This window comes from Calonectris borealis, chromosome 38, assembly GCF_964195595.1.
Source record: "Calonectris borealis chromosome 38, bCalBor7.hap1.2, whole genome shotgun sequence".
Taxonomy (NCBI): Eukaryota; Metazoa; Chordata; class Aves; order Procellariiformes; family Procellariidae; genus Calonectris; species Calonectris borealis.
In genome coordinates this window covers 228,734-253,033 of record NC_134349.1, presented here as the reverse complement: position 1 = coordinate 253,033, position 24,300 = coordinate 228,734, and the positions used below count along the sequence as shown (strand labels likewise).

The following is a 24,300-nucleotide window of genomic DNA, read 5'->3' as shown; positions in this document are numbered from 1 at the left end:
GGTCGTGTTGGGTGGGGTGGGGTGGGCGAGGGGACATTGTGTCCCTCCCGAGCCCCTCCCACTCCCGGACGCCTGGGTTCTTCCGGTCGTCGTTAATTAATTAACTACTGCTACGTCGTTAGGCCCCCATCTTGGACGGGGGAGGGGGGCGGTGGGGTCACTCCTGGTGGTGGTGGTGGGGTCACTCCTGGTGGTGGTGGGGTCACTCCTGGTGGTGGTGGTGGGGTCACTCCTCATCGTGCAGCTTCTGGGGTGGGGTGGGAGAGAAGATGGGGGGTGAGGGGGCGGGGCCGCGGGGCGGGGCCGGGCGGGGCGGGGCGGGGCAGGTCCCACCTTGGCTCCGACGTCGCGGCTCTTGGCCCGCAGCTTGTTGACCTGGGCCTCGGCGATGTCGGCGCGCTCCTCCGCCTCCTCCAGCTCGTGCTGCGCCTTCCGGAACTTGGCCAGGTTGGTGGTGGCCTGTTCCTCCTGGGCGGGGCAGGGCGGGGCAGGGCGGGGCCTCACTGGGGCTGCCCCCCAACCAGCTGTCCCACCATCCAACCATCCATCCCACCATCCTCTCTCCCACCATCCATCCTTCTTCTGCTCCATCTCTCCCACCATCCATCCTTCTTCTGCTCCACCTCTCCCACCATCCATCCTTCTTCTGCTCCATCTCTCCCACCATCCATCCAACGTTCTTCTCCACCTCTCCCACCATCCATCCTTCTTCTGCTCCATCTCTCCCACCATCCATCCTTCTTCTGCTCCATCTCTCCCACCATCCATCCTTCTTCTGCTCCACCTCTCCCACCATCCATCCTTCTTCTGCTCCACCTCTCCCACCATCCATCCTTCTTCTGCTCCACCTCTCCCACCATCCATCCTTCTTCTGCTCCATCTCTCCCACCATCCATCCAACGTTCTTCTCCACCTCTCCCACCATCCATCCAACGTTCTTCTCCATCTCTCCCACCATCCATCCTTCTTCTCCTCCACCTCTCCCACCATCCATCCTTCTTCTGCTCCACCTCTCCCACCATCCATCCTTCTTCTCCTCCACCTCTCCCACCATCCATCCTTCTTCTCCTCCACCCCTCCCACCATCCATCCTTCTTCTGCTCCATCTCTCCCACCATCCATCTGACCTTCTTCTCCATCTCTCCCACCATCCATCCTTCTTCTCCTCCACCTCTCCCACCATCCATGCTTCTTCTGCTCCATCTCTCGCACCATCCATCCGTCCTTCTTCTCCATCTCTCCCACCATCCATCCATCCTTCTTCTCCTCCACCTCTCCCACCATCCATCCTTCTTCTGCTCCATCTCTCCCACCATCCATCCTTCTTCTGCTCCATCTCTCCCACCATCCATCCAATGTTCTGCTCCATCTCTCCCACCATCCATCCTTCTCCTCCTCCACCCCTCCCACCATCCATCCTTCTCCTCCTCCACCCCTCCCACCATCCATCCTTCTCCTCCTCCACCCCTCCCACCATCCATCCTTCTCCTCCTCCACCCCTCCCACCATCCATCCTTCTTCTCCTCCACCCCTCCCACCATCCGTCCGACCTTCTCCACCCCTCCCACCATCCGTCTGCCCCTCCCATTCCTCCACCCACCCCCTCTGGGCACCCACCGCCTCCTCCGCCTGCCGCTTGTAGGCCTTGACTTTCATCTGCAGCTTGTCCACCAGGTCCTGCAGACGCAGCAGGTTCTTCTTGTCCTCCTCCGCCTGCGGGGAGGAGAGAGACGGGGCTGGAGACTGGCCCCAGGGCACGACCAGCTCTCCTGGGCCGTGGCCGTGCCTCAGTTTCCCTGCCTGGAGACCTCCTGGGGGAGGCTGAGCTGTGGTTTGGCTTCTCCACGACCCTGTGACCGCTGGGTCAATCGTGTTCTAGGTCACCCTGCGGCATGGGGGAGGTCTGGGTCTCCTGTGTCCTGTATCTGTGGGCATGGAGGCAACGAGTGATGTTCTGGGTCACCTCTGTCCCTGTGGCCACCAGGTCAATGTTCTGGGTCACCTGTGTCCCTGTGGCCACCAGGTCAATGTTCTGGGTCACCTATGTTCCTGTGGCCACCAGGCCAATGTTCTGGGTCATCCATGTCCCTGTGGCCACCAGGTCAATGTTCTGGGTCACCTATGTCCCTGTGGCCACCAGGCCAATGTTCTGGGTCACCTCTGTCCCTGTGGCCACCAGGTCAATGTTCTGGGTCACCTATGTCCCTGTGGCCACCAGGTCAATGTTCTGGGTCACCTGTGTCCCTGTGGCCACCAGGTCAACCTTCTGGGTCATCCGTGTCCCTGTGGCCACCAGGTCAATGTTCTGGGTCATCCATGTCCCTATGGCCACCAGGTCAACCGTCTGGGTCATCCATGTCCCTGTGGCCACCAGGTCAATGTTCTGGGTCATCCATGTTCCTGTGGCCACCAGGTCAATGTTCTGGGTCACCTATGTTCCTGTGGCCACCAGGCCAATGTTCTGGGTCATCCATGTCCCTGTGGCCACCAGGTCAATGTTCTGGGTCACCTATGTCCCTGTGGCCACCAGGCCAATGTTCTGGGTCACCTCTGTCCCTGTGGCCACCAGGTCAATGTTCTGGGTCACCTATGTCCCTGTGGCCACCAGGCCAATGTTCTGGGTCACCTGTGTCCCTGTGGCCACCAGGTCAACCTTCTGGGTCATCCATGTCCCTGTGGCCACCAGGTCAATGTTCTGGGTCATCCATGTTCCTATGGCCACCAGGTCAATGTTCTGGGTCACCTATGTCCCTGTGGCCACCAGGCCAATGTTCTGGGTCACCTGTGTCCCTGTGGCCACCAGGTCAATGTTCTGGGTCACCCGTGTCCCTGTGGCCACCAGGTCAACCTTCTGGGTCATCCATGTCCCTGTGGCCACCAGGTCAACCGTCTGGGTCATCCATGTCCCTGTGGCTACCAGGTCAACCTCCTGGGTCACCTGTGTCCCTGTGGCCACCAGGTCAACCATGTTCTATCTCCATGGGTATTGGGACAGCGGGTGATGTTCTGGGTCAACCATATCCCTGTGGCCACCGGGTCAATGTTCTAGGTCACCCTGGGGCCACCAGGTCAACCCTGTTCTAGCTCCATGGATCTAGGGGCAGCGGGTGATGTTCTAGGTCATCCCTGTCCCCGTGGCCACCGTTTCAGGTGACTCCCCTGGCGGAGGAGGGACCGGGCTGCGGTGGCCCCACCTGGTAGCTGAGCTCCTTGCCGCGCCGCTCGGCCTTGCGGAGGCCCTTGACGCTCTCGGCGTTGCGCTTCTGCTCGGCCTCCAGCTCGTTCTCCAGCTCCCTCACGCGGGCCTCCAGCTTCTGCAGCTGCTTCTTGCCCCCCTTGAGGGCCAACTGCTCGGCCTCGTCCAGGCGCAGCTGCAGGTCCTTGATGGTCTGCTCCATGTTCTTCTTCATCCGCTCCAGGTGGGCGCTGGTGTCCTGCTCCTTCTTCAGCTCCTCCGCCATCATGGCCGCCTGCCCGAGGAGAGAAGCCACCAGAGGTCCCAAGGCCCGAGAGAAGCCACCAGAGGCTCCAAGGCCCGAGAGAAGCCACCAGAGGTCCCAAGCCCCGAGAGAAGCCACCAGAGGTCCCAAGGCCCGAGAGAAGCCACCAGAGGTCCCAAGGCCCAAGAGAAGCCACCAGAGGTCCCAAGCCCCGAGAGAAGCCACCAGAGGTCCCAAGGCCCGAGAGAAGCCACCAGAGGTCCCAAGGCCCAAGAGAAGCCACCAGAGGCTCCAAGGCCCGAGAGAAGCCACCAGAGGTCCCAAGGCCCGAGAGAAGCCACCAGAGGTCCCAAGGCCCAAGAGAAGCCACCAGAGGCTCCAAGGCCCGAGAGAAGCCACCAGAGGTCCCAAGCCCCGAGAGAAGCCACCAGAGGCTCCAAGGCCCGAGAGAAGCCACCAGAGGTCCCAAGGCCCAAGAGAAGCCACCAGAGGTCCCAAGGCCCGAGAGAAGCCACCAGAGGTCCCAAGGCCCAAGAGAAGCCACCAGAGGTCCCAAGGCCCAAGAGAAGCCACCAGAGGCTCCAAGGCCCGAGAGAAGCCACCAGAGGTCCCAAGGCCCGAGAGAAGCCACCAGAGGTCCCAAGGCCCAAGAGAAGCCACCAGAGGCTCCAAGGCCCGAGAGAAGCCACCAGAGGTCCCAAGGCCCGAGAGAAGCCACCAGAGGTCCCAAGGCCCCTTCTCCCTCGCCCTGCGGTGGAAGCTCTCCTAGAGGTCGGTCCCACTCACGTCGGTGATGGCCTTCTTGGCCTTCTCCTCGGCGTTCCTGCACTCCTGGATGGCCTCTTCCACCTCCGCCTGCAGCTGGGAGATGTCCCCCTCCATCTTCTTCTTCTGGTTGATGAGGCTGGTGTTCTGGAGATGGAGGAGAGGAGCTCAGGAGGTGGCTGAAGGGTGACCTTCGGCCCCACGGGACTTAGAGCCCTCCCCCCCGTCTGGAGATCTCGGTAACTCAACCCAGAAGAACCCCCACCCATGGGTTCTCCAGGGTGTGAGCGTCCCTGGGCGGAGGGGCCCTCTCTCCTTGGAGGAACGTGAGGTCCCACCTGCGAGTGGAGGAGCTGGACCCTCTCGCTGGCCTCGATCAGCTCCTGCTCGGCCAACTTGCGGGCCCTCTCGGTCTGCTCCACCACCGCCCGCAGCTCCTCCAGCTCCGCCTGGAGCAGGTTGTTCCTCCTCTCCACGATGGCGATGTTCTCCTTCAGGTCCTCGTTGGCCCTGAGCGCGTCGTCCAGCTGCAGCTGGGTGTCCTGGTGGGACGAGGGGGATGGACCTCAGCCGGCAGCTCCGCAGGGCGGGGAGGACCTCCCTAGAGGTGGGTGGCCCCACCTTGAGGTGACTCTGGGCTCCCTTCAGGTGGGACTGGGCCTCGGCCGCCACGCGGTTGGCGTGGCCGAGCTGGATCTCCATCTCGTTGAGGTCGCCCTCCATCTTCTTCTTCAGCCTCAGGGCTTCGTTGCGGCTCCGGGTCTCGGCGTCCAGCGAGGTCTGCAGCGAGTCCACCGCCCGCAGGTGGTTGCGCTTGGCCTGCTCCAGCTCCTCCTCCTTCTCGGCCAGCTTGCGCTCGTGGTCCGCCTTGACCTGGTTGAACTCCAGCTGGGCCCTCAAGATCTTCCCCTCCTCGTGCTCCAGAGAGGCCTGGGGGGGCCGGAGAGGACACTGAGGGCCGCGGAGGAGACCCGGAGAAGGTGGGGACGCCCGGGGCCGTGCCTCGGCTCACCTCCGCCTCCTCCAGCGCGGCTTGGAGCTCCAGCTTCTCGGCGTCCAGCTGCTTCCGGACCTTCTCCAGCTCGTGGACGGTCTTGTGGCTGGCGCCCAGCTGCTCCGTGAGGTCCGAGATCTCCTCTGCGGGGGTGAGACCCCGTCGGACCACGTGGAAGGTGGTGGAGAAGAGCGGGGTGGGCGGGGGGAGGCCGCGCTCTCACCTTGGAGGTTCTTGGTCTCCCTCTTGAAGGTCTCCAGGTGCTCGAGCGACTCCTCGTAGGCGTTCTTCAGCTTGAAGAGCTCGGTGCTGAGGGACCTGGCCTCCTTCTGCGACGCCTCCAGCTCCGTCTGCGACTCCTCGAACTTCTGCTTCCACTCGGCCACGATCTGGGGCCCAGCGAGCGGTCACCTCCTCCCCACGGCTCCCCCTCTCCTGCCGTCCCACCACCCCCTGCTCCCACCTTGTCAAAGTTCCTCTGCTTCTTGTCCAAGGCGGCGGCGGCCGCGTTCGACCGCTCCACGTCCGCCATCAGGTCCTCGATCTCGTTCTGCAGCCGGTGCTTGGTCTTCTCCAAGGAGGAGCACTTGGCGTTGACGGCCTCCACCGCCTCCTCGGCCTCCTGCAGCCGCTGGGCCAGCTTCTTCCTACCAGACGTATGGGAGAAACCTCCGGGTGAGCCACCAGCCCACGGAGACCCCGTCGGCTGGTCACTGCCGAGGTGGAGACGTTTGGGGTGGGAGGACTCAGGGATGGTCGGGGTTGCTCTACACGGGTTCTAGGGCCCCCGAGTCCGGGCTCTAGATGAAGAAGTCCAACGTCCTGGGTGGTGGCTGCTTGAGGAGGTGGGGACCGGCAAGACCAAGCAGGTCCCACCACCCACGGGAGAGCCTCGACGCCCACGAGGAGGTGACTCACTTGGCCTCCTCCAGCTCCTCGGTGCGCTGGATGGCGTCCGTCTCGTACTTGGTCCTCCACTGGGCCACCTCGGAGTTGGCCTTGGAGAGCGACCGCTGGAGCTCGGCCTTGGCCTCCGTCTCCTCCTCGTACTGCTCCCGCAGCAGGTCGCAGTCGTGCCGGGCCGACTGGAGGGCGTGGGCCAACGCGTTCTTGGCCTGGGGTGGGGCGAGGAGAAGGTGGGACCGGGGGGTCCTCCAGCTGAGGAAGGGCTGCTCTTCATCAGCCCAACCCAGCCCAACCTCCTCCAGACCAACCCAACCTTCCTTAGACCTTCTGTAGACCAACCCAACCTTCTCTAGACCTTCTGCAGACCAACCCAACCTCCTCTAGACCAACCCTACCTGCCTTAGACCTTCTGTAGACCAACCCAACCTTCTCTAGACCTTCTGTAGACCAACCCAACCTTCTCTAGACCTTCTGTAGACCAACCCAACCTTCTCTAGACTTTCTGTAGACCAACCCAACCTCCTCTAGACCAACCCAACCTCCTCTAGACCAACCCAACCTTCTCTAGACTTTCTGTAGACCAACCCAACCTCCTCTAGACCAACCTAACCTTTCTCAGACCTTCTGTAGAGCAACCCAACCTGCCTTAGACCTTCTGGAGAAGGTGGGACCATTGGGTCCACATCACCTTGAGCTATCTTGAGGTCCTCCAACTGAATAAGTGGTGGTGTTTCTCATCCCAACCTTCTTTAGACCATCCCAACCTCAATGTCTCTAGACCCCCCCCGACCATCTTTAGGCCGGCCCTGTCCCACTTCACCGGGTCCAATGCCACCCAACCGCCCGTAGACCAACCCAACCGCCTCCCGGCCGACCTGCTCCGCCCACCCCATCCGCCGATAGACCAACGCAACCAACTCCACCACCCTTTGGTGGAACCACCCAACCCAACCAGCCTGAACTTGACTCCTTTCTGGTGCCACCACCAGCAGGACAAAGGAGACCTTGACTTGTGGCCCTCCTGGAGACCCCCAGACCGCAGGGGTCTTCTCGGCCACCCCACGAACCTCACCTTCATTTCCTCCTCCAGCTGCCTCTTCAGGTCCTCCATCTGCTGGGTGTACGACTGCTTGCCCCTGGTGAGCTGGGAGATGAGGGCCTCCCTCTCCTCCAGCTGGCGGGACAGCTCTCCTGCGGAGGTAGGGAAGGTCTTCAGGGGTGGGGCGGGGCCTGGAGATGTGGGGCGGAGGCTGGAGATGTGGGGCGGGGGGTGCCGTGGGGCGGGGCTCCCACCGTTCTCGGTCTGGAGCTTGGCCCGCTGGGTGCTGGTGTCGTTGAGGACTCGTTGGGTCTCCTCCAGCTTAGCCCGGTGCTCGGCCGCCTGGTCCTCCAGGGTGCGGGAGACCTTCTCCATGCCCACCTTGGAGGAGCAAAGGCCGAAGGGGAGGGATGAAGCAGGAGGCTGATGGCCGCGGTGGAGGCGAGACGTCCGCCTTGGCCTCCTCCCACCTTGGCCTTGAGCAGCTGCTCCACGTTGGAGCTGACGTCGTCCAGCTCCAGCTTGAGCTCGCTCTTCTCCTTCTCCAGCTTCTGCTTGACGCGCTGCAGGTTGTCCAGCTGCTCGCCGAGCTCGGCCACGCTGTCGGCGTGCTTCTTGCGCAGCGCGGCCGCCGTGGCCTCGTGCTGCAGCGTGGCCTCCTCCAGGTCGCGCCGCAGCTTCTGGAACTCCGCCTCCCGCTTCTTGTTGAGCTCCAGCTGCACCGCGGTGGCGCCGCCCGCCTCCTCCAGCCGCTCGCTGATCTCCTCCAGCTCCCGCGACAGCTCCGAGCGCAGCTTCTCCACCTTGGCCCTGCCCGTCCGCTCCGCCTCCAGCTCCTCCTCCAGCTCCTCGATCCGCGCCTGCGCGCCGGGGCCGGGGCCGCCTCGTCGGGCTTGACTCCGCCCAGCTCACCCGCTCAGCCAACCCGCTGGAGACTCCTCAGCCCAACCCAACCCCCTGGAGACTCCTCAGCCCAACCCAACCCAACCCAACCCAATCCAACCCAACCAACTGGAGACTCTTCAGCCCAACCCAACCCGCTGGAGACTCCTCAGCCCAACCCAACCCAACCAACTGGAGACTCTTCCACTCAACTCAAGTCAACCCACCCGGCTGGAGCCTCTTCAACCCAACTCAGCCCAACCCAACCCCCTGGAGACTCCTCAGCCCAACCCAACCCAACCCAATCTCCTGGAGACTCTTCCACCCAACCCAACCCAACTGACTGGAGACTCTTCAGCTCAGCTCAAGTCAACCAAACCAGCTGGAGACTCCTCAACTCAAGTCAACCCAACCAGCTGGAGACTCTTCAACCCAACCCAACCCAACCAACTGGAGACTCTTCAGCCCAACCCAACCCCCTGGAGACTCCTCAGCCCAACCCAACTCAACCCAACCCCCTGGAGACTCTTCCACACAACCCAACCCAAGTCATCGGAGACTCTTCAACTCAACTCAAGTCAACCCAACCAGCTGGAGACTCCTCAACCCAACCCAACCCAATCTGCTGGAGACTCTTCCACTCAACTCAAGTCAACCCAACCAGCTGGAGGCTCTTCAACCCAACCCAACCCAACTCAACAAGCTGGAGACTCTACAACCCAACCCAACCGGATGGAGACTCTTCTTCTCAAGTCAACCCAACCCAACCCAACCAGGCAGAGACTCTTCAACCCAACCCAACCAGCTGGGGACCCTTCAACCCAACTCAAGTCACGCCAACAGGCTGGAGACTCTTCAACACAACCCAACCCAACCAGCTGGAGACTCTTCCACTCAGCTCAAGTCAACCCACCCGGCTGGAGACTCTTCAACCCAACTCAAGTCACGCCAACAGGCTGGAGACTCTTCAACCCAACCCAACCCCCTGGAGACTCTTCATCTCGAGTCGACCCAACCCAACCAGGCAGAGACTCCTCAACCCGGCTGGCGGCTCTTCAGCCCAACCCCGCTGGGCGGGGACGAGCTCCCTCACCTGCAGCTCCTTCAGCTTCTTCTGGAGCTGCAGGGCCAGCGCCTGCTCGTCCTCCATCTTGCTGTTCTGCTGGTGGATCTCAAACTCTTTCCTGCAGAGGAAGGCGGAGAGCGCTGAGGTCCCTGCCTGCGCCCCGTGACCGCCTGGGACCGGGGAGGAAGGTCCGGCCTCACTTCTTGAGCTTCTCCTCCAGCTGCTGCTTGTCGTTCTCCAGATCCATGATGTTCTCCTGGTTCAGCTTCAAGTCGCCTTCCAGCTTCCTCTTGGCCCGTTCCAGGTCCATCCGGATCTTCTTCTCCTGCTCCAGGGAACCCTCGAGCTGCGTGGAAACAGAGAAATGGGGAGAAACCTCAGGTTTTCATCGTCTCCGCCCCGGGAAGCTCCTCGGCGCTGCCCGTGGTGGGACCGGCCCACACTCACGTCGTCCACTTGCTGTTCCAGCTTGACTTTGGCCTTCGTCAGGGTGTTGACCTTGTCTTCCTCCGCCTGCAGGTCATCCAGCGCTTGCTGGTGAGCTTCTTGCAGGGCCTTCTTCTCCTTCGTCAGCTTGGCGATGGTCTCGTCCAGCCCGGCCATCTCCTCTGTGAGGTTCTTGACCTGCAGGAGGAGGAACATCAGGCCTCCAGCTTGAGGGCAGAGCTGGGAGGGGTTGCTGTTGGCCTTGGCCAATGAGGCCACTTCAATGGAGGAGAACCCAAAGGGCCTTGGGCCTTTTTGGTGTAGACCAACCCAATGGCCCTGGGGTCTTCCCAACCCAACGGGCCTGGGGTCTCCTCGACCCAACCCAATGGACCTGGGGTCTCCTCAACCCAACCCAATGGGCCTGGGGTCTCCTCGACCCAACCCAACGGGCCTGGGGTCTCCTCAACCCAACCCAACGGGCCTGGGGTCTCCCCGACCCAACCCAGCGGGCCTGGGGTCTTCCCAACCCAGCGGGCCTGGGGTCTCCTCAACCCAACCCAACGGGCCTGGGGTCTCCTCAACCCAACCCAGCGGGCCTGGGGTCTCCTCAACCCAACCCAATGGGCCTGGGGTCTTCCCAACCCAACCCAACAGGCCTGGGGTCTTCTCGACCCAACCCAGCGGGCCTGGGGTCTCCTCAACCCAACCCAACAGGCCTGGGGTCTTCTCGACCCAACCCAATGGACCTGGGGTCTCCTTGACCCAACCCAACGGGCCTGGGGTCTTCTCGACCCAACCCAACGGGCCTGGGGTCTTCCCAACCCAGCGGGCCTGGGGTCTCCTCAACCCAACCCAATGGCCCTGGGGTCTCCTCGACCCAACCCAACGGGCCTGGGGTCTTCTCGACCCAACCCAACGGGCCTGGGGTCTCCTCAACCCAACCCAACGGGCCTGGGGTCTCCCCGACCCAACCCAACCAGGCTGAGTTGACTCGAGTCTCCTCAGCTGGAGGTGGAGGCCTCTCCCCACCCTCACCTTGTTCTCGGTGGCGTGTTTCTCCTTCTCCACCTTGGCCAGAGTCAGCTCCAGGTCATCGATGTCCTTCTTCAGCTCCGAGCACTCGTCCTCCAGCTTCCTCTTCTTGGCCGTCAGCTCGGCGTTCATCTCCTCCTCGTCCTCCAGCCGCTCCGTCAGCTCCTTCACCTTGGCCTCCAGCTGGATCTTGTTCTTGATCAGCTGGTCGCAGCGCTCCTCGGCGTCGGTGAGGTTGTCCTGCTCCTGCGTCGGGGCGGCGGGTGGAGGGGTGGGTGGGTGGGGGCGTGGTTTGAGCCCTGTCACCCCCTTGACGTGGTTTTGGGGGGCGATCTCACTCACGGCCTGCACTTGGAGCTGAAGGTCGTTCTTCTCCTGCAGCAGGGAGACCATCTTCTCCTCCAGCTCCTTCCGCCGGGCCTCCGACTTCTCCAGGGCCTCCTTCAGCCGCCCAAACTCCTCCTTCATGGTCTGCGCCGGGGGGAGACCGACAGCGACGTCCAATCCTCTCCCTCCATCCCCCCGTCTCATTGGTTGTCCCAACCCAGCCGCCCCGTCGCCCCCTCCCACCTGCATCTCCTTCTCCGTCTCGGCGCTCTTCAGCAAGGGCTTGATCTTGAAGTAGAGCTTCATCCAGGGCCAGTTCTTCACCCCCATGAAGGCCCTGACGTTCCACTGGATGACCAGCAGCGCGTCCCTACGATGGGGACACGGGTGCCACCACCGAGCTGGTGACCCGCTGGAGGTCCCGCCCCAAGGAGAAAGACCCGTCCCCGCCCCCTCACCGGCGCTCCAGGATCTTCTGGAACTCGATGCGCATGAGTTGGCCCCGGGCCTGAGCCTGGATGCGGGTGATGATGCGGGCCAGGCGCTCGTCCCGCATCTCCTCCAGCAGCCCCAGCAACCCGGCCTTGAAGAAGACCTGGGGGAGGAAGGAGGTGGGTGAGAAGATGGGGTGGTGGGGAAGGGTTGGTGGACAGATGGATGGTTGGTGGGTGGATGGAGCTGGAGATGGGCAGGTGGAGACGTGGGTGGTGGGACCGTGAGGTCCACGTGACCTCGTGGGTGGTGGGACCACGAGGAACCGAGACCACGTGACCTCAGCTTGGTGCCGGAAGTTGTGATGGGTGGAAGGATGGGGTGGTGGGGGGATGGAGGGATGGATGGAGCTGGAGATGGGCAGGTGGACATGTGGATGGTGGGACCGTGAGGTCAATGCGACCTCATGGATGGTGGGACCATGAGGAGCAGAGTCCACGTGACCTCAGCTTGGTGCCCGAACTTCTTGTGATGGGTGGAAGGATGGGGTGGTGGGGGGATGGATGGTGGGGTGGATGGGCAGGTGGACACATGGATGGTGGGACCCTGAGGTCCGCGTGACCTTGTAGGTGGTGGGACCATGAGGAACCGAGACCACCTTGGTGTGCTTGAACTTGTGGTGGGTGGAAGGATGGGGTGGTGGAGGGATGGATGGTGGGGTGGATGGGCAGGAGGACACGTGGGTGGTGGGACCGTGAGGTCAATGCGACCTCATGGATGGTGGGACCATGAGGAGCAGAGTCCACGTGACCTCAACTTGGTGCCCAAACTTGTTGTGGTGGGTGGAAGGATGGGTTGGTGGAGGGATGGATGGTGGGGTGGATGGGCAGGAGGACACGTGGATGGCGGGACCCTGAGGTCCACGTGACCTCGTGGGTGGTGGGACCACGAGGAACCCGGAGCACGTGCCCTCACCTTGGTGTGCCCGAACTTGTACTGGTTGTGGTCGATGTCAAGGGACCCCAGGAGCTTCTCGGCGCCCTTGCGGCTGTCGATGAACTGCCCCTCGGGGATGGCCGCCGGGTTCAGGATGCGGTACCTGGTGGCCGGGGAGGAGGGGACACCCCCAAATGAGCCCCGCTGGGGTTGTCCACCCCCCCCCCGCGTCTTCTTCTCCGTTCCCACCGCTGGCGGAAGTCCCCGTAGAGGATGCGGTTGGGGAAGCCCTTGCGGCAGATGCGGATGCCCTCCAGCACCCCGTTGCAGCGGAGCTGGTGCATCACCAGGGGGTTGTCCATCACGCCTGGTGGGGGGGTGGAGGGGTGGGGTCAGCCACGAGCCACGCCCCCCCCCCCCCCCGTCCCCGTCTCCACCCTTCTCCCACCTGGCTCCTTCCGCTCGTTAGGGATGAGGCAGCGGACGAAGTGGGGGTGGGTGGTCTTGAGGTTGGCCATCAGCTTGTTGAGGTTCTCCTGGTGGGGAGGGGAGGAGAGGAGAGGCTGAGCAATGGGGCCAGCAGGGGAGGAGCCGGGGGCATCCTCCGGGGGGGGGGCGGGGGTTGTCCTCCCCCCGCCCCACGGCAGGTCCACGACGTAGGTCCCTCACCCGGTGCAGGGCGGAGACGGTCTGGAAGGAGGACCCTTTCTTCTTGGCTCCTTTCCCCTTCCCTCCGTCACCGCCTGGGGAAGAGAGGGGTGGGGCGAGGCAGGAGAGGAGACCGCTCTTGTGGGCAACTGTCTTCTCCATCCACCCATCCCTCCATCACCCAACCGTCCCTCCACCCACCGGCGTCCGCCCCGGCGTAGTTGGCGAAGAGGTTGGCCAAGAGCTTGAGGGCCGACTTCTGGTAGAGCCCCACCACCGTCTCGTTGAGGGGGTCCTTGTTCTTCTCCAGCCACCCCAGGATGTTGTAGTCCACCGTGCCGGCGTAGTGGACGAGGGAGAAGTGGGCTTCTGGCTTCCCCTTGACGTTGCGGGGCTTCCCAAAGTTGGCCGACTTGCCCAGGTGGTTGTCGAAGAGCTTGGCCTTGAAGGTCATGTCCGAGGCCTTGGGGAACATGCACTCCTCCTCCAGGATGGACATGATCCCCATGGGCTGGCGAGGAGAAGACCTCGTTGGAGAAGAGCTTTGGGGTCCCTGGCGCGCTCCAAGCGGCGCGGGAGGCCCCGGGGGAGGCGGTACCTTCTCGATGAGGTCGATGCAGGCCTGGAGGTCCATGCCGAAGTCGATGAACTCCCACTCGATGCCCTCCTTCTTGTACTCCTCCTGCTCCAGCACGAACATGTGGTGGTTGAAGAACTGCTGGAGCTTCTCGTTGGTGAAGTTGATGCAGAGCTGCTCGAAGCTGTTGAACTGGGGGGGGAGGGGGCGGCCAGTGGGGTCAACGGGATCCACGCAGCACCCAACGGGGTCAACAGGATCCACTCAGCACCCAACGGGGTCAACGGGATCCACTCAGCACCCAACGGGGTCAACGGGATCCACTCAGCACCCAATGGGGTCAATGGAATCCACTCAGCACCCAACGGGGTCAACGGGATCCACTCAGCACCCAACGGGGTCAACACAACACCCAATGGGGTCAATGTGATGCCCAATGGGATCAATGGGGTCAACGTGAGACCCAATGGGATCAACGGGGTCAACTCAACACCCAATGGGGTCAACGGAATCCACTCAGCACCCAATGGGGTCAATGGAATCCACTCAGCACCCAACGGGGTCAACGGGATCCACTCAGCACCCAACGGGGTCAACGGGATCCACTCAGCACCCAATGGGGTCAACGGAATCCACTCAGCACCCAACGGGGTCAACGCAACACCCAACAGGGTCAATGCAACGCCCAATGGGATCAATGGGGTCAACTCAACACCCAATGGGGTCAACGGGGTCAACTCAACACCCAATGGGATCAACAGGGTCAACTCAACACCCAATGGGGTCAATGGGGTCAACTCAACGCCCAACAGGGTCAACGTGACGCCCAATGGGGCCAGCAGGGTCAACTCAACCTCCAGTGGGGTCAACGTGACACCCAATGGGGTCAACGGGGTCAACTCAACACCCAATGGGATCAATGGAGTCAACTCAACGCCCAATGGGGTCAACGGAGTCAACTCAACGCCCAATGGGGTCAATGTGACGCCCAATGGGATCAACGGGGTCAACTCGACACCCAATTGGATCAATGGGGTCAACTCAACGCCCAATGGGATCAACGGAGTCAACTCAACACCCAATGGGATCAATGGGGTCAACGTGACACCCAATGGGATCAACGGGGTCAACTCGACACCCAATGGGGTCAATGGGGTCAACGTGACACCCAATGGGATCAATGGGGTCAACTCAACGCCCAATGGGGTCAACGGAGTCAACTCAACACCCAATGGGGTCAATGTGACGCCCAATGGGATCAACAGGGTCAACTCGACACCCAATGGGATCAATGGGGTCAACTCAACGCCCAATGGGATCAACGGGGTCAACTTGACACCCAATGGGGTCAATGTGACGCCCAATGGGATCAATGGGGTCAACTCAACACCCAATGGGATCAACGGGATCAACTCAACACCCAATGGGATCAATGGGGTCAACTCAACACCCAATGGGGTCAACGGAGTCAACTCAACGCCCAATGGGGTCAATGGGGTCAATGTGACGCCCAATGGGGTCAATGGGGTCAACTCAACACCCAATGGGGTCAACGGAGTCAACTCAACACCCAATGGGATCAACGGAGTCAACGCAACGCCCAATGGGGTCAATGGGGTCAACTCAACGCCCAATGGGATCAATGGGGTCAACGTGACACCCAATGGGATCAATGGGGTCAACTCAACACCCAATGGGGTCAACGGAGTCAACTCAACGCTCAATGGGGTCAATGTGACGCCCAATGGGATCAACGGGGTCAACTCGACACCCAATTGGATCAATGGGGTCAACTCAACGCCCAATGGGATCAATGGGGTCAATGTGACGCCCAATGGGATCAATGGGGTCAACTCAACGCCCAATGGGATCAACAGGGTCAACGTGACACCCAATGGGGTCAACGGGGTCAACGCGACGCCCAGTGGGGCCAACGGCGCCAACTCGACCCCCAACGGGGCCAGCGCCGCCCTCAAAGAGGCCGGGGCGCCCCCGAAGCTCAACCTGAAGCTTCAGGAGATCGACCCCGCCCCCAGGTGGCCCCGCCCCCCCCCCCCCGAAGGCCCGAGGCCCCGCCCGCCCCGCAGGCCTCACGTCGAAGATCTCGAAGCCGGCGATGTCCAGCACCCCGATGAAGTACTGCCGCGGCTGCCTGGTCTCCAGCGAGTTGTTGATCCTCACCACCAGCCAGGTGAACATCTTCTCGTAGACGGCCTTGGCCAGCGCCCCCAGGGAGTAGTAGACCTGCTGGACGCTCTGCCCCTTGGTGACGTACTCGTTGCCCACCTTCACCCGCGGGTGGCACAAGCCCTTGAGAAGGTCGGCCGAGTTCAGCCCCATCAGGTAAGCCGACTTGTCGGCGTCTGCGGGACGCGGAGGAGAAGACGTGAACCTGGAGGCACCCTGGCCTTCACCTCCGTTCCCACCCCTTGACCCCGGTTGGACCTTCGGTGCCGTCCGGCTCTGCCTGCTCCTCCCGCTGCTTCTGCTTGAACTTCATGTTCCCGAGGTGCATGATGGCGCCCGTCAGCTTGTAGACGCCGGCCTTCTCCTCGGCGGTGAAGCCCAGGACGTCGAAAGCGCTCTGTGGGCGGGTGGAGGGGGGGCGGAGAGGACCTTGCCACCCCCCCGCCGGCCGTCTGCTGGCCACCGCCCGTGTGTCCCCCTGCCCTTCCTCGTCTTCAGCCTGGCCGGCCGTGCCTGGGCTCGTCCATCTGAGGACTCGTCCATCCGAGGACTTGTCCATCCGTGCTTCTGAGGACTCCACCCATCCATCCATGGACCCATCCATCCATGGACTCATCATCCATGGACCCACCCATCCATGGACCCATCATCCATGGACCCATCATCCATGGACCCATCCATCCATGGACTCATCATCCATCCGTCCTTCTGAGGACTCTCATCCACTTGAGGACTCCATCCACCCATCCATGGACCCATCCATCCATGGACTCATGTATCCATGAATCCATCTGAGGACACCATCCACCCATCCATGGACTCATCCATCCATGGACTCATGTAGCCATCAATCCATCTGAGGACTCCACCCATCCGTCCATGGACCCACCCATCCATGGACCCATCATCCATGGACTCATCATCCATGGACCCATCATCCATCCGTCCTTCTGAGGACTCTCATCCACTTGAGGACTCCATCCACCCATCCATGGACCCATCCATCCATAGACTCATGTATCCATGAATCCATCTGAGGACTCCATCCATCCATCCATGGACTCACCCATCCATGGACCCATCCATCCATGGACTCACCCATCCATGGACTCATCCATCCATGGACTCACCCATCCATGGACTCATCCATCCATGGACCCACCCATCCATGGACCCATCATCCATGGACTCATCATCCATGGACCCATCATCCATGGACTCATCATCCATCCGTCCTTCTGAGGACTCATCCATCCATGGACCCACCCATCCATGGACCCATCATCCATGGACCCACCCATCCATGGACCCATCCATTCATGGACCCATCATCCATGGACCCACCCATCCATGGACCCATCATCCATGGACTCATCATCCATCCGTCCTTCTGAGGACTCTCATCCACTTGAGGACTCCATCCACCCATCCATGGACCCATCCATCCATGGACTCATGTATCCATGAATCCATCTGAGGACACCATCCACCCATCCATGGACCCATCCATCCATGGACTCACCCATCCATGGACCCATCCATCCATGGACTCACCCATCCATGGACTCATCCATCCATGGACTCATGTAGCCATCAACCCATCTGAGGACACCATCCATCCTTCTGAGGACTCAGCCATGGACTCATCCGTCCAGCCACCCGGCCTTCTGAGGACCCTCATCCATCTGAGGACCCCATCCATCCATCCATGGCCTCATCTACCCATGGATTCATCCACCCGTCCTTCTGAGGACCCTCATCCACCTGAGGACTCCATCTGTCCACCCATGGACTCGTCCATGCATGGACTCGTCCTCCATCCATCCGAGGACTCATCCGTCCACCCGGCCTTCTGAGGACCCCATCCATCCATCCATGGCCTCATCTCCCCCTGGCCTCATCCACCCACCCACCCATCCGAGGACTCCGCCCCCTCGCCTTCTCCTCGGCGGTGGGATGGCCACCTGCCCGCCCCACCGCTTACGTCGGTGGCCGCCAGCTCTTCCGAGTCGTCGATGGAGGCCACGGTCACCTCTCCCTGGGAGACGTAGCCGTAGTCGTAGGGGTTGTTGGTGATGAGAAGCATCTCTGCTCCGGGTGGCCGGGGACGGAGACACGGACTGAGCCCTTCCGGCGGCCAAAGGGCCCCCAAATGTCCTCAGGTCGCCCCAAGAACGAGCGGGGAGGGAGGAGAAGACCCAAGGCCGGGCGTGGCGCCCGACTCACCCAGCAGCTCCGGCTTCTTGTTGGAGAGGATCTGGTAGAAGATGTGGTAGTTCCTCTCGGCCTTCAGCTGGAAGATGACGCGGGACTTCTCCAGGAGGTCTGGGGGGGGTGGAGAGAAGGTGGGTGGGGGTTGGGGTGGGGGGGTGGAGAGGTGGAATGGAGACGTGAGGAGATGAATGGGTGGGTGAGGAGGTGGAGACACCGAGGGGTGGAGCTGGAGGGTTGGCTGGACGGTGGGATGAGGAGATGGATGGAGACATGAGGAGATGGAGCCACCAAGAGATGGAGCTGGGGGGTTGGATGGACGCTGGGATGAGGAGATGGATGGAGACACCAAGAGATGGAGATGGACGGTGGGATGAGGAGATGGATGGAGACGTGAGGAGATGGAGATGGATGGAGGGATGGTTGGATGGACGAGGAGATGGATGGAGCCACCAAGAGATGGAGCCACCAAGAGATGGAGCTGGGGGGTTGGCTGGACGGTGGGATGAGGAGATGGATGGAGACATGAGGAGATGAATGGATGGGTGAGGAGGTGGAGACACCGAGGGGTGGAGCCACCAAGAGATGGAGACAGGGTTGGATGGATGAGGAGATGGAGGATGAGGAGATGGATGGAGACGTGAGGAGATGGAGCCACCAAGAGATGGAGCTGGAGGGTTGGATGGACGGTGGGATGAGGAGATGGATGGAGCCACCAAGAGATGGAGCCACCAAGAGATGGAGCTGGAGGGTTGGATGGACGCTGGGATGAGGAGATGGATGGAGACACCAAGAGATGGAGATGGATGGTGGGATGAGGAGATGGATGGAGACGTGAGGAAATGAATGGATGGGTGAGGAGGTGGAGCCACCGAGGGGTGGAGCCACCAAGAGATGGAGACAGGGTTGGATGGATGAGGAGATGGAGGATGAGGAGCTGGATGGAGACGTGAGGAGATGGAGACACCAGGAGATGGAGCTGGGGGTCACTGGTGGGCGGGACGAGGAGCTGGGGGTCACTGGTGGGCGGGGCGAGGAGCTGGGGGTCACTGGTGGGCGGGAGGAGGAGCGGGTGGGGCTGGTGGCCACTCACAGGTCTCGATGTCGGCCGACGCCAACTTCCCGGTGGCCCCGAAATGGATCCGGATGAACTTCCCCTGGGAGAGCAGCGGGTGAGGGGGAGGGGCCCCCGGCCCCGCCCCCGGCCCCGCCCCCGGCCCCGCCCCCACTCACGAAGCGGGAGGAGTTGTCGTTGCGGAGGGTCTTGGCGTTGCCGAAGGCCTCCAGGGCGGGGTTGGCCTGGATGATTTGGTCCTCCAGGGTGCCCTGGGGGGAGGGGACGAGGGGCGGGGCTGGGGTGTGGCCACCGCTGGGAGGAAGGGGGGGAGGGGGCGTGGCCCGAGGCCCCACCTTGCTGCTATTGGCCGCCTCCTTCTTGCGGTCGCCGATGGCGGCGATGCTGGCGAAGTACTGGATGACCCGCTTGGTGTTCACCGTCTTCCCCGCCCCGGATTCTCCGCTGGGCGCGGGGGGGGGGAGGGGAGAAGGGGGAGGGGTTGGAGACCACGGCGGCCGCTTCTGCGTCCCCGCCCACCGCGACGGGGCGGGGCCCGGGGGGGCGGGGACTTACGTGATGAGGATGGACTGGTTCTCGCGGTCTGGCAGGAGAAGGGAGGAGTCAGGTGGGACGAAGCTGGGGGAGGTGTTTGGGGTCTTTGGGGTGGGGTTGAGGTTCTCCATCCTCCCGGTGAGGACCAGGTCAGGTGGGATGAAGTTGGGGGAGGTGTTTGGGGTCTTTGGGGTGGGGCTGAGGTTCTCCATCCTCCCAGTTGAGGACCAGGTCAGGTGGGACGAAGCTGGGGGAGGTGTTTGGGGTCTTTGGGGTTGGGGTTGAGGTTCTCCATCCTCCTGGGTGAGGACCAGGTCAGGTGGGACAAAGTTAGGGGAGATGTTTGGGGTCTTTGGGGTTGGGGCTGAGGTTCTCCATCCTCCCGGGTGAGGACCAGGTGAGGTGGGACAAAGTTATGGGAGATGTTTGGGGTCTTTGGGGTGGGGTTGAGGTTCTCCATCCTCCCGGTGAGGACCAGGTCAGGTGGGACAAAGTTACGGGAGATGTTTGGGGTCTTTGGGGTGGGGCTGAGGTTCTCCATCCTCCCAGTTGAGGACCAGGTCAGGTGGGACAAAGTTACGGGAGATGTTTGGGGTCTTTGGGGTGGGGCTGAGGTTCTCCATCCCCTCGGGTGAGGACCAGGTCAGGTGGGACAAAGTTATGGGAGATGTTTGGGGTCTTTGGGGTGGGGCTGAGGTTCTCCATCCTCCCGGTGAGGACCAGGTCAGGTGGGATGAAGTTGGGGGAGATGTTTGGGGTCTTTGGGGTTGGGGCTGAGGTTCTCCATCCTCCCGGTGAGGACCAGGTCAGGTGGGATGAAGTTGGGGGAGGTGTTTGGGGTCTTTGGGGTGGGGTTGAGGTTCTCCATCCTCCCAGTTGAGGACCAGGTCAGGTGGGATGAAGTTGGGGGAGATGTTTGGGGTCTTTGGGGTTGGGGCTGAGGTTCTCCATCCTCCTGGGTGAGGACCAGGTCAGGTGGGACAAAGTTAGGGGAGATGTTTGGGGTCTTTGGGGTTGGGGTTGAGGTTCTCCATCCTCCCAGTTGAGGACCAGGTCAGGTGGGACAAAGTTAGGGGAGATGTTTGGGGTCTTTGGGGTTCTCCATCCTCGCAGGTGAGGAGCAGGTCTAGGTCAGGACCCATTTTTTGGGGTGAGATCTCCTAGTTTGGGGTGGCGGGGGGAGGTCCCTACCCGTCAGCATGTTCTGGTAGGCGTTGTCGGAGATGGAGAAGATGTGGGGCGGAGCTTCGCTCCTCTTCTTGCCCCGGTAGGCGGCCACCACCTCGGCGTTGTAGACGGGCAACCACTTGTAGGGGTTGACGGTCACGCAGAAGAGCCCCGAGTAGGTCTGGGGGAGGGGCGGGGGGTCAGGGCCACCAGGTGCCACCCCGGCGGGAGGGGACATCCTGGGGCTGGGTGGTCCATGGGGGCTGGGGAGGGGAGAGCTTGGGACCAGGGATGGGACATCTTGGGTCTGGGTGGCCCAAGGGGTCCAGGGATGGGACATGTTGGGTCTTGGTGGCCTAAGGGGTCTGGAGATGGGAGATCTTGGGTCTTGGTGGCCCCAAGGGGGCTGGGGATGGGAGATCTTGGGTCTGGGTGGCCCAGGGGGTCCAGGGATGGGAGGTCTTGGATCTGGGTGGCCCAAGCTGGCTGGAGATGGGAGATCTTGGGTCTTGGTGGCCCCAAGGGACCAGGGATGGGAGATCTTGGGTCTTGGTGGCCCCAAGGGGTCTGGAGATGGGAGATCTTGGGTCTGGGTGGCCCAGGGGGTCCAGGGATGGGAGATCTTGGGTCTTGGTGGCCCAAGGGGGCTGGAGATGGGAGATCTTGGGTCTGGGTGGCCCAAGGGGTCCAGGGATGGGAGATCTTGGGTCTGGATGGCCCAAGGGGGCTGGGGATGGGAGATCTTGGGTCTGGGTGGCCCCAAGGGGCTGGGGAGGGGACATCCTGGGTCTGGGTGGTCCATGGGGGCTGGGGAGGGGAGAGCTTGGGACCAGGGATGGGAGATCTTGGGTCTGGGTGGCCCAGGGGGTCCAGGGATGGGAGATCTTGGGTCTGGGTGGCCCAGGAGGTCCAGGGATGGGAGATCTTGGGTCTTGGTGGCCCAAGGGGGCTGGAGATGGGAGATCTTGGGTCTTGGTGGCCCAAGGTGGCTGGGGATGGGACATCTTGGGTCCAGGGATGGGACATCTTGGGTCTGGGTGGCCCAGGGGGTCCAGGGATGGGAGATCTTGGGTCTGGGTGGCCCTAAGGTGGCTGGGGATGGGAGATCTTGGGTCCAGGGATGGGAGATCTTGGGTCTGGGTGGCCCAAGGGGGCTGGAGAAGGGTTGTCCACGTTGCAGGTGGGATCTGGAGAACCTGCGGGCTCCCGACTCACGTAGATCATCCAGGCGGCGTAGCGCTCCTTCAGGTTGTAGAGGACGGCGGGCTCGTGGAGGAAGGTCAGCATGGCCATGTCCTCGATCTTGTCGAACTTGGGGGGGTTCTGCGGGTGGACGTCGGCCTCCTTCACCGTCACCGTCTGGGGGGACACGGGGGGTTGGGGGCACCCCGGGGGTTGGGGGTCTCCAGGGGTCGGGGTCTCCATGGGTTGGGGTCTCCATGGGTTGGGGGTCTCCACGGGTTGGGGTCTCCAGGGGTTGGGGTCTCCACGGGTTGGGGGTCTCCAGGGGTTGGGGTCTCCAGGGGTTGGGGGTCTCCAGGGGTTGGGGTCTCCAGGGGTTGGGGTCTCCACGGGTTGGGGTCTCCACGAGTTGGGGGTCTCCAGGGGTTGGGGTCTCCAGGGGTTGGGGTCTCCACGGGTTGGGGTCTCCACGAGTTGGGGGTCTCCAGGGGTTGGGGTCTCCAGGGGTTGGGGTCTCCACGGGTTGGGGTCTCCAGGGGTTGGGGTCTCCACGGGTTGGGGGTCTCCACGGGTTGGGGTCTCCAGGGGTTGGGGGTCTCCAGGGGTTGGGGTCTCCAGGGGTTGGGGGTCTCCAGGGGTTGGGGTCTCCAGGGGTTGGGGTCTCCACGGGTTGGGGTCTCCACGGGTTGGGGGTCTCCAGGGGTTGGGGTCTCCAGGGGTTGGGGTCTCCACGGGTTGGGGGTCTCCAGGGGTTGGGGTCTCCAGGGGTTGGGGTCTCCACGGGTTGGGGTCTCCACGAGTTGGGGGTCTCCAGGGGTTGGGGTCTCCAGGGGTTGGGGTCTCCACGGGTTGGGGGTCTCCACGGGTTGGGGTCTCCAGGGGTTGGGGGTCTCCAGGGGTTGGGGTCTCCACGGGTTGGGGTCTCCAGGGGTTGGGGTCTCCACGGGTTGGGGGTCTCCACGGGTTGGGGTCTCCACGGGTTGGGGTCTCCAGGGGTTGGGGTCTCCACGGGTTGGGGTCTCCAGGGGTTGGGGTCTCCAGGGGTTGGGGGGGTCTCCAGGGGTTGGGGTCTCCATGGACTGGGGGGGTCTCCATGGGTGGGGGGGGGCCGCCCTCTCCCTCCCACCCCTAAACCTCCCCCCCCTAAACCTCCCCCCCCACCCCCATTAACCCCCCCCGCCCCCTTCACCCCCCTCCCCCCACCCCTCCCCCCCACCCATCGCCCCCCCGCCCCCCAACTCCTCATCACGCCCCTCCCCCCGCCCCTCCCCCGCCCCTCCCCCCCACCCATCGCCCCCCCGCCCCCCAACTCCTCATGCCCCTCCCCCCCCCCGCCCCTCCCCCGCCCCCACCTCTCCCAGCTCGGTCTGGACGGTGACCTCCCCCCCCGCCCGGGCCAGGACCCTCCCCCGCACGAACTCCTGGCGGGGGTGGGGCACGAAGCACTCCCCGCGGGGGGGGAGGGGCCGGCCCCCAGCCCCCTCCCCCGCTCGCAGGAACGGGGCCGCCGCCCCCAGCGCCGCTTCCCCCATCGCCGGCTCCCTGCGGGAGAGAGACCTATAGCTCCTATAGGCCCTGTGGGAGGGACCTATAGCTCCTATAGAGCCCTATGGGAGGGACCTATAGCTCCTATAGGCCCTGTGGGAGGGACCTATAGCTCCTATAGAGCCCTATGGGAGGGACCTATAGCTCCTATAGGCCCTGTGGGAGGGACCTATAGCTCCTATAGGCCCTGTGGGAGGGACCTATAGCTCCTATAGAGCCCCTGTGGGAGGGACCTATAGCTCCTATAGGCCCTGTGGGAGGGACCTATAGCTCCTATAGAGCCCTGTGGGAGGGACCTATAGCTCCTATAGGCCCTGTGGGAGGGACCTATAGCTCCTGTAGAGCCCTGTGGGAGGGACCTATAGCTCCTATAGGCCCCTATGGGGGGAGAGAGACCTATAGATGGTGTGGGGCCCCTATAGCCGGTATAGAGCTCCTATGGCCGCGTATAGAGCCCCTATAGCCGCGCGTGGAGCCCTATAGCCACGTATAGAGCCCCTATAGCCATGCACGGACCCCCTATAGCCACGCAGGGACCCCCTATAGCCACGCAGGGACCCCCTATACCTGCGCAGGGACCCCCTATAGCCATGCACGGACCCCCTATAGCCACGCAGGGACCCCCTATAGCCACTCAGGGACCCCCTATAGCCACTCAGGGACCCCTATAGCCACGCAGGGACCCCCTATAGCCACGCACAGGGACCCCTATAGCCACGCAGGGACCCCCTATAGCCACGCAGGGACCCCCTATAGCCACGCACAAGCCCCTGTGCTGACCCCCCCAGCGACCTATGGACCCCATAGGGCCGCGCGGCCCCTATAGCAGCCCCCCCGCAGCGCCCGGCCCCACGGCGCCGCCCTCACCTGGAGTCCGTGGGTCTGGCAGGAGGGAGGGAGCTGGGGGGCACGGGGAGGGTGAGGGG

At 62.8% G+C, this 24,300-nt stretch overlaps 1 protein-coding gene across 1 annotated transcript; it reads right to left on the bottom strand.

Moving 5' to 3' along the window:
• Positions 1-52: 52 nt before the first annotated feature.
• LOC142074561 (myosin-6-like) lies at positions 53-23,361 on the bottom strand. The gene is made up of 38 exons (XM_075135259.1): positions 23,182-23,361; positions 21,863-22,006; positions 20,672-20,828; positions 19,502-19,529; positions 19,282-19,390; positions 19,105-19,197; positions 18,965-19,028; positions 17,887-17,985; positions 17,645-17,748; positions 15,919-16,057; positions 15,568-15,836; positions 13,495-13,665; positions 13,098-13,407; positions 12,918-12,991; positions 12,697-12,784; positions 12,498-12,615; positions 12,288-12,411; positions 11,339-11,475; positions 11,124-11,250; positions 10,896-11,024; positions 10,557-10,799; positions 9,540-9,716; positions 9,293-9,438; positions 9,120-9,210; positions 7,615-8,004; positions 7,399-7,525; positions 7,178-7,296; positions 6,118-6,314; positions 5,663-5,846; positions 5,423-5,588; positions 5,218-5,342; positions 4,827-5,135; positions 4,544-4,747; positions 4,227-4,352; positions 3,195-3,470; positions 1,618-1,713; positions 334-468; positions 53-247 (listed from the first exon to the last, which is right to left on the bottom strand). Exons 1-38 carry the CDS (start codon positions 23,359-23,361, stop codon positions 227-229), a joined length of 5,796 nt encoding a protein of 1,931 aa, XP_074991360.1. The 3' UTR covers positions 53-226.
• Positions 23,362-24,300: the final 939 nt, after the last annotated feature.

Excerpts from the sequence above, each read along its gene's own strand:
- LOC142074561 (XM_075135259.1), bottom strand. The coding sequence starts at position 23,361 with ATGGGGGAAGCGGCGCTGGGGGCGGCGGCCCCGTTCCTGCGAGCGGGG. Across the intron at positions 19,198-19,281 it reads AGGCGGCCAATAGCAGCAAG|GGCACCCTGGAGGACCAAAT; the intron begins GTGGGGCCTCGG and ends CCCTCCCCCCAG. Across the intron at positions 6,315-7,177 it reads AGCTGGAGGAGGAAATGAAG|GCCAAGAACGCGTTGGCCCA; the intron begins GTGAGGTTCGTG and ends GCCCCACCCCAG.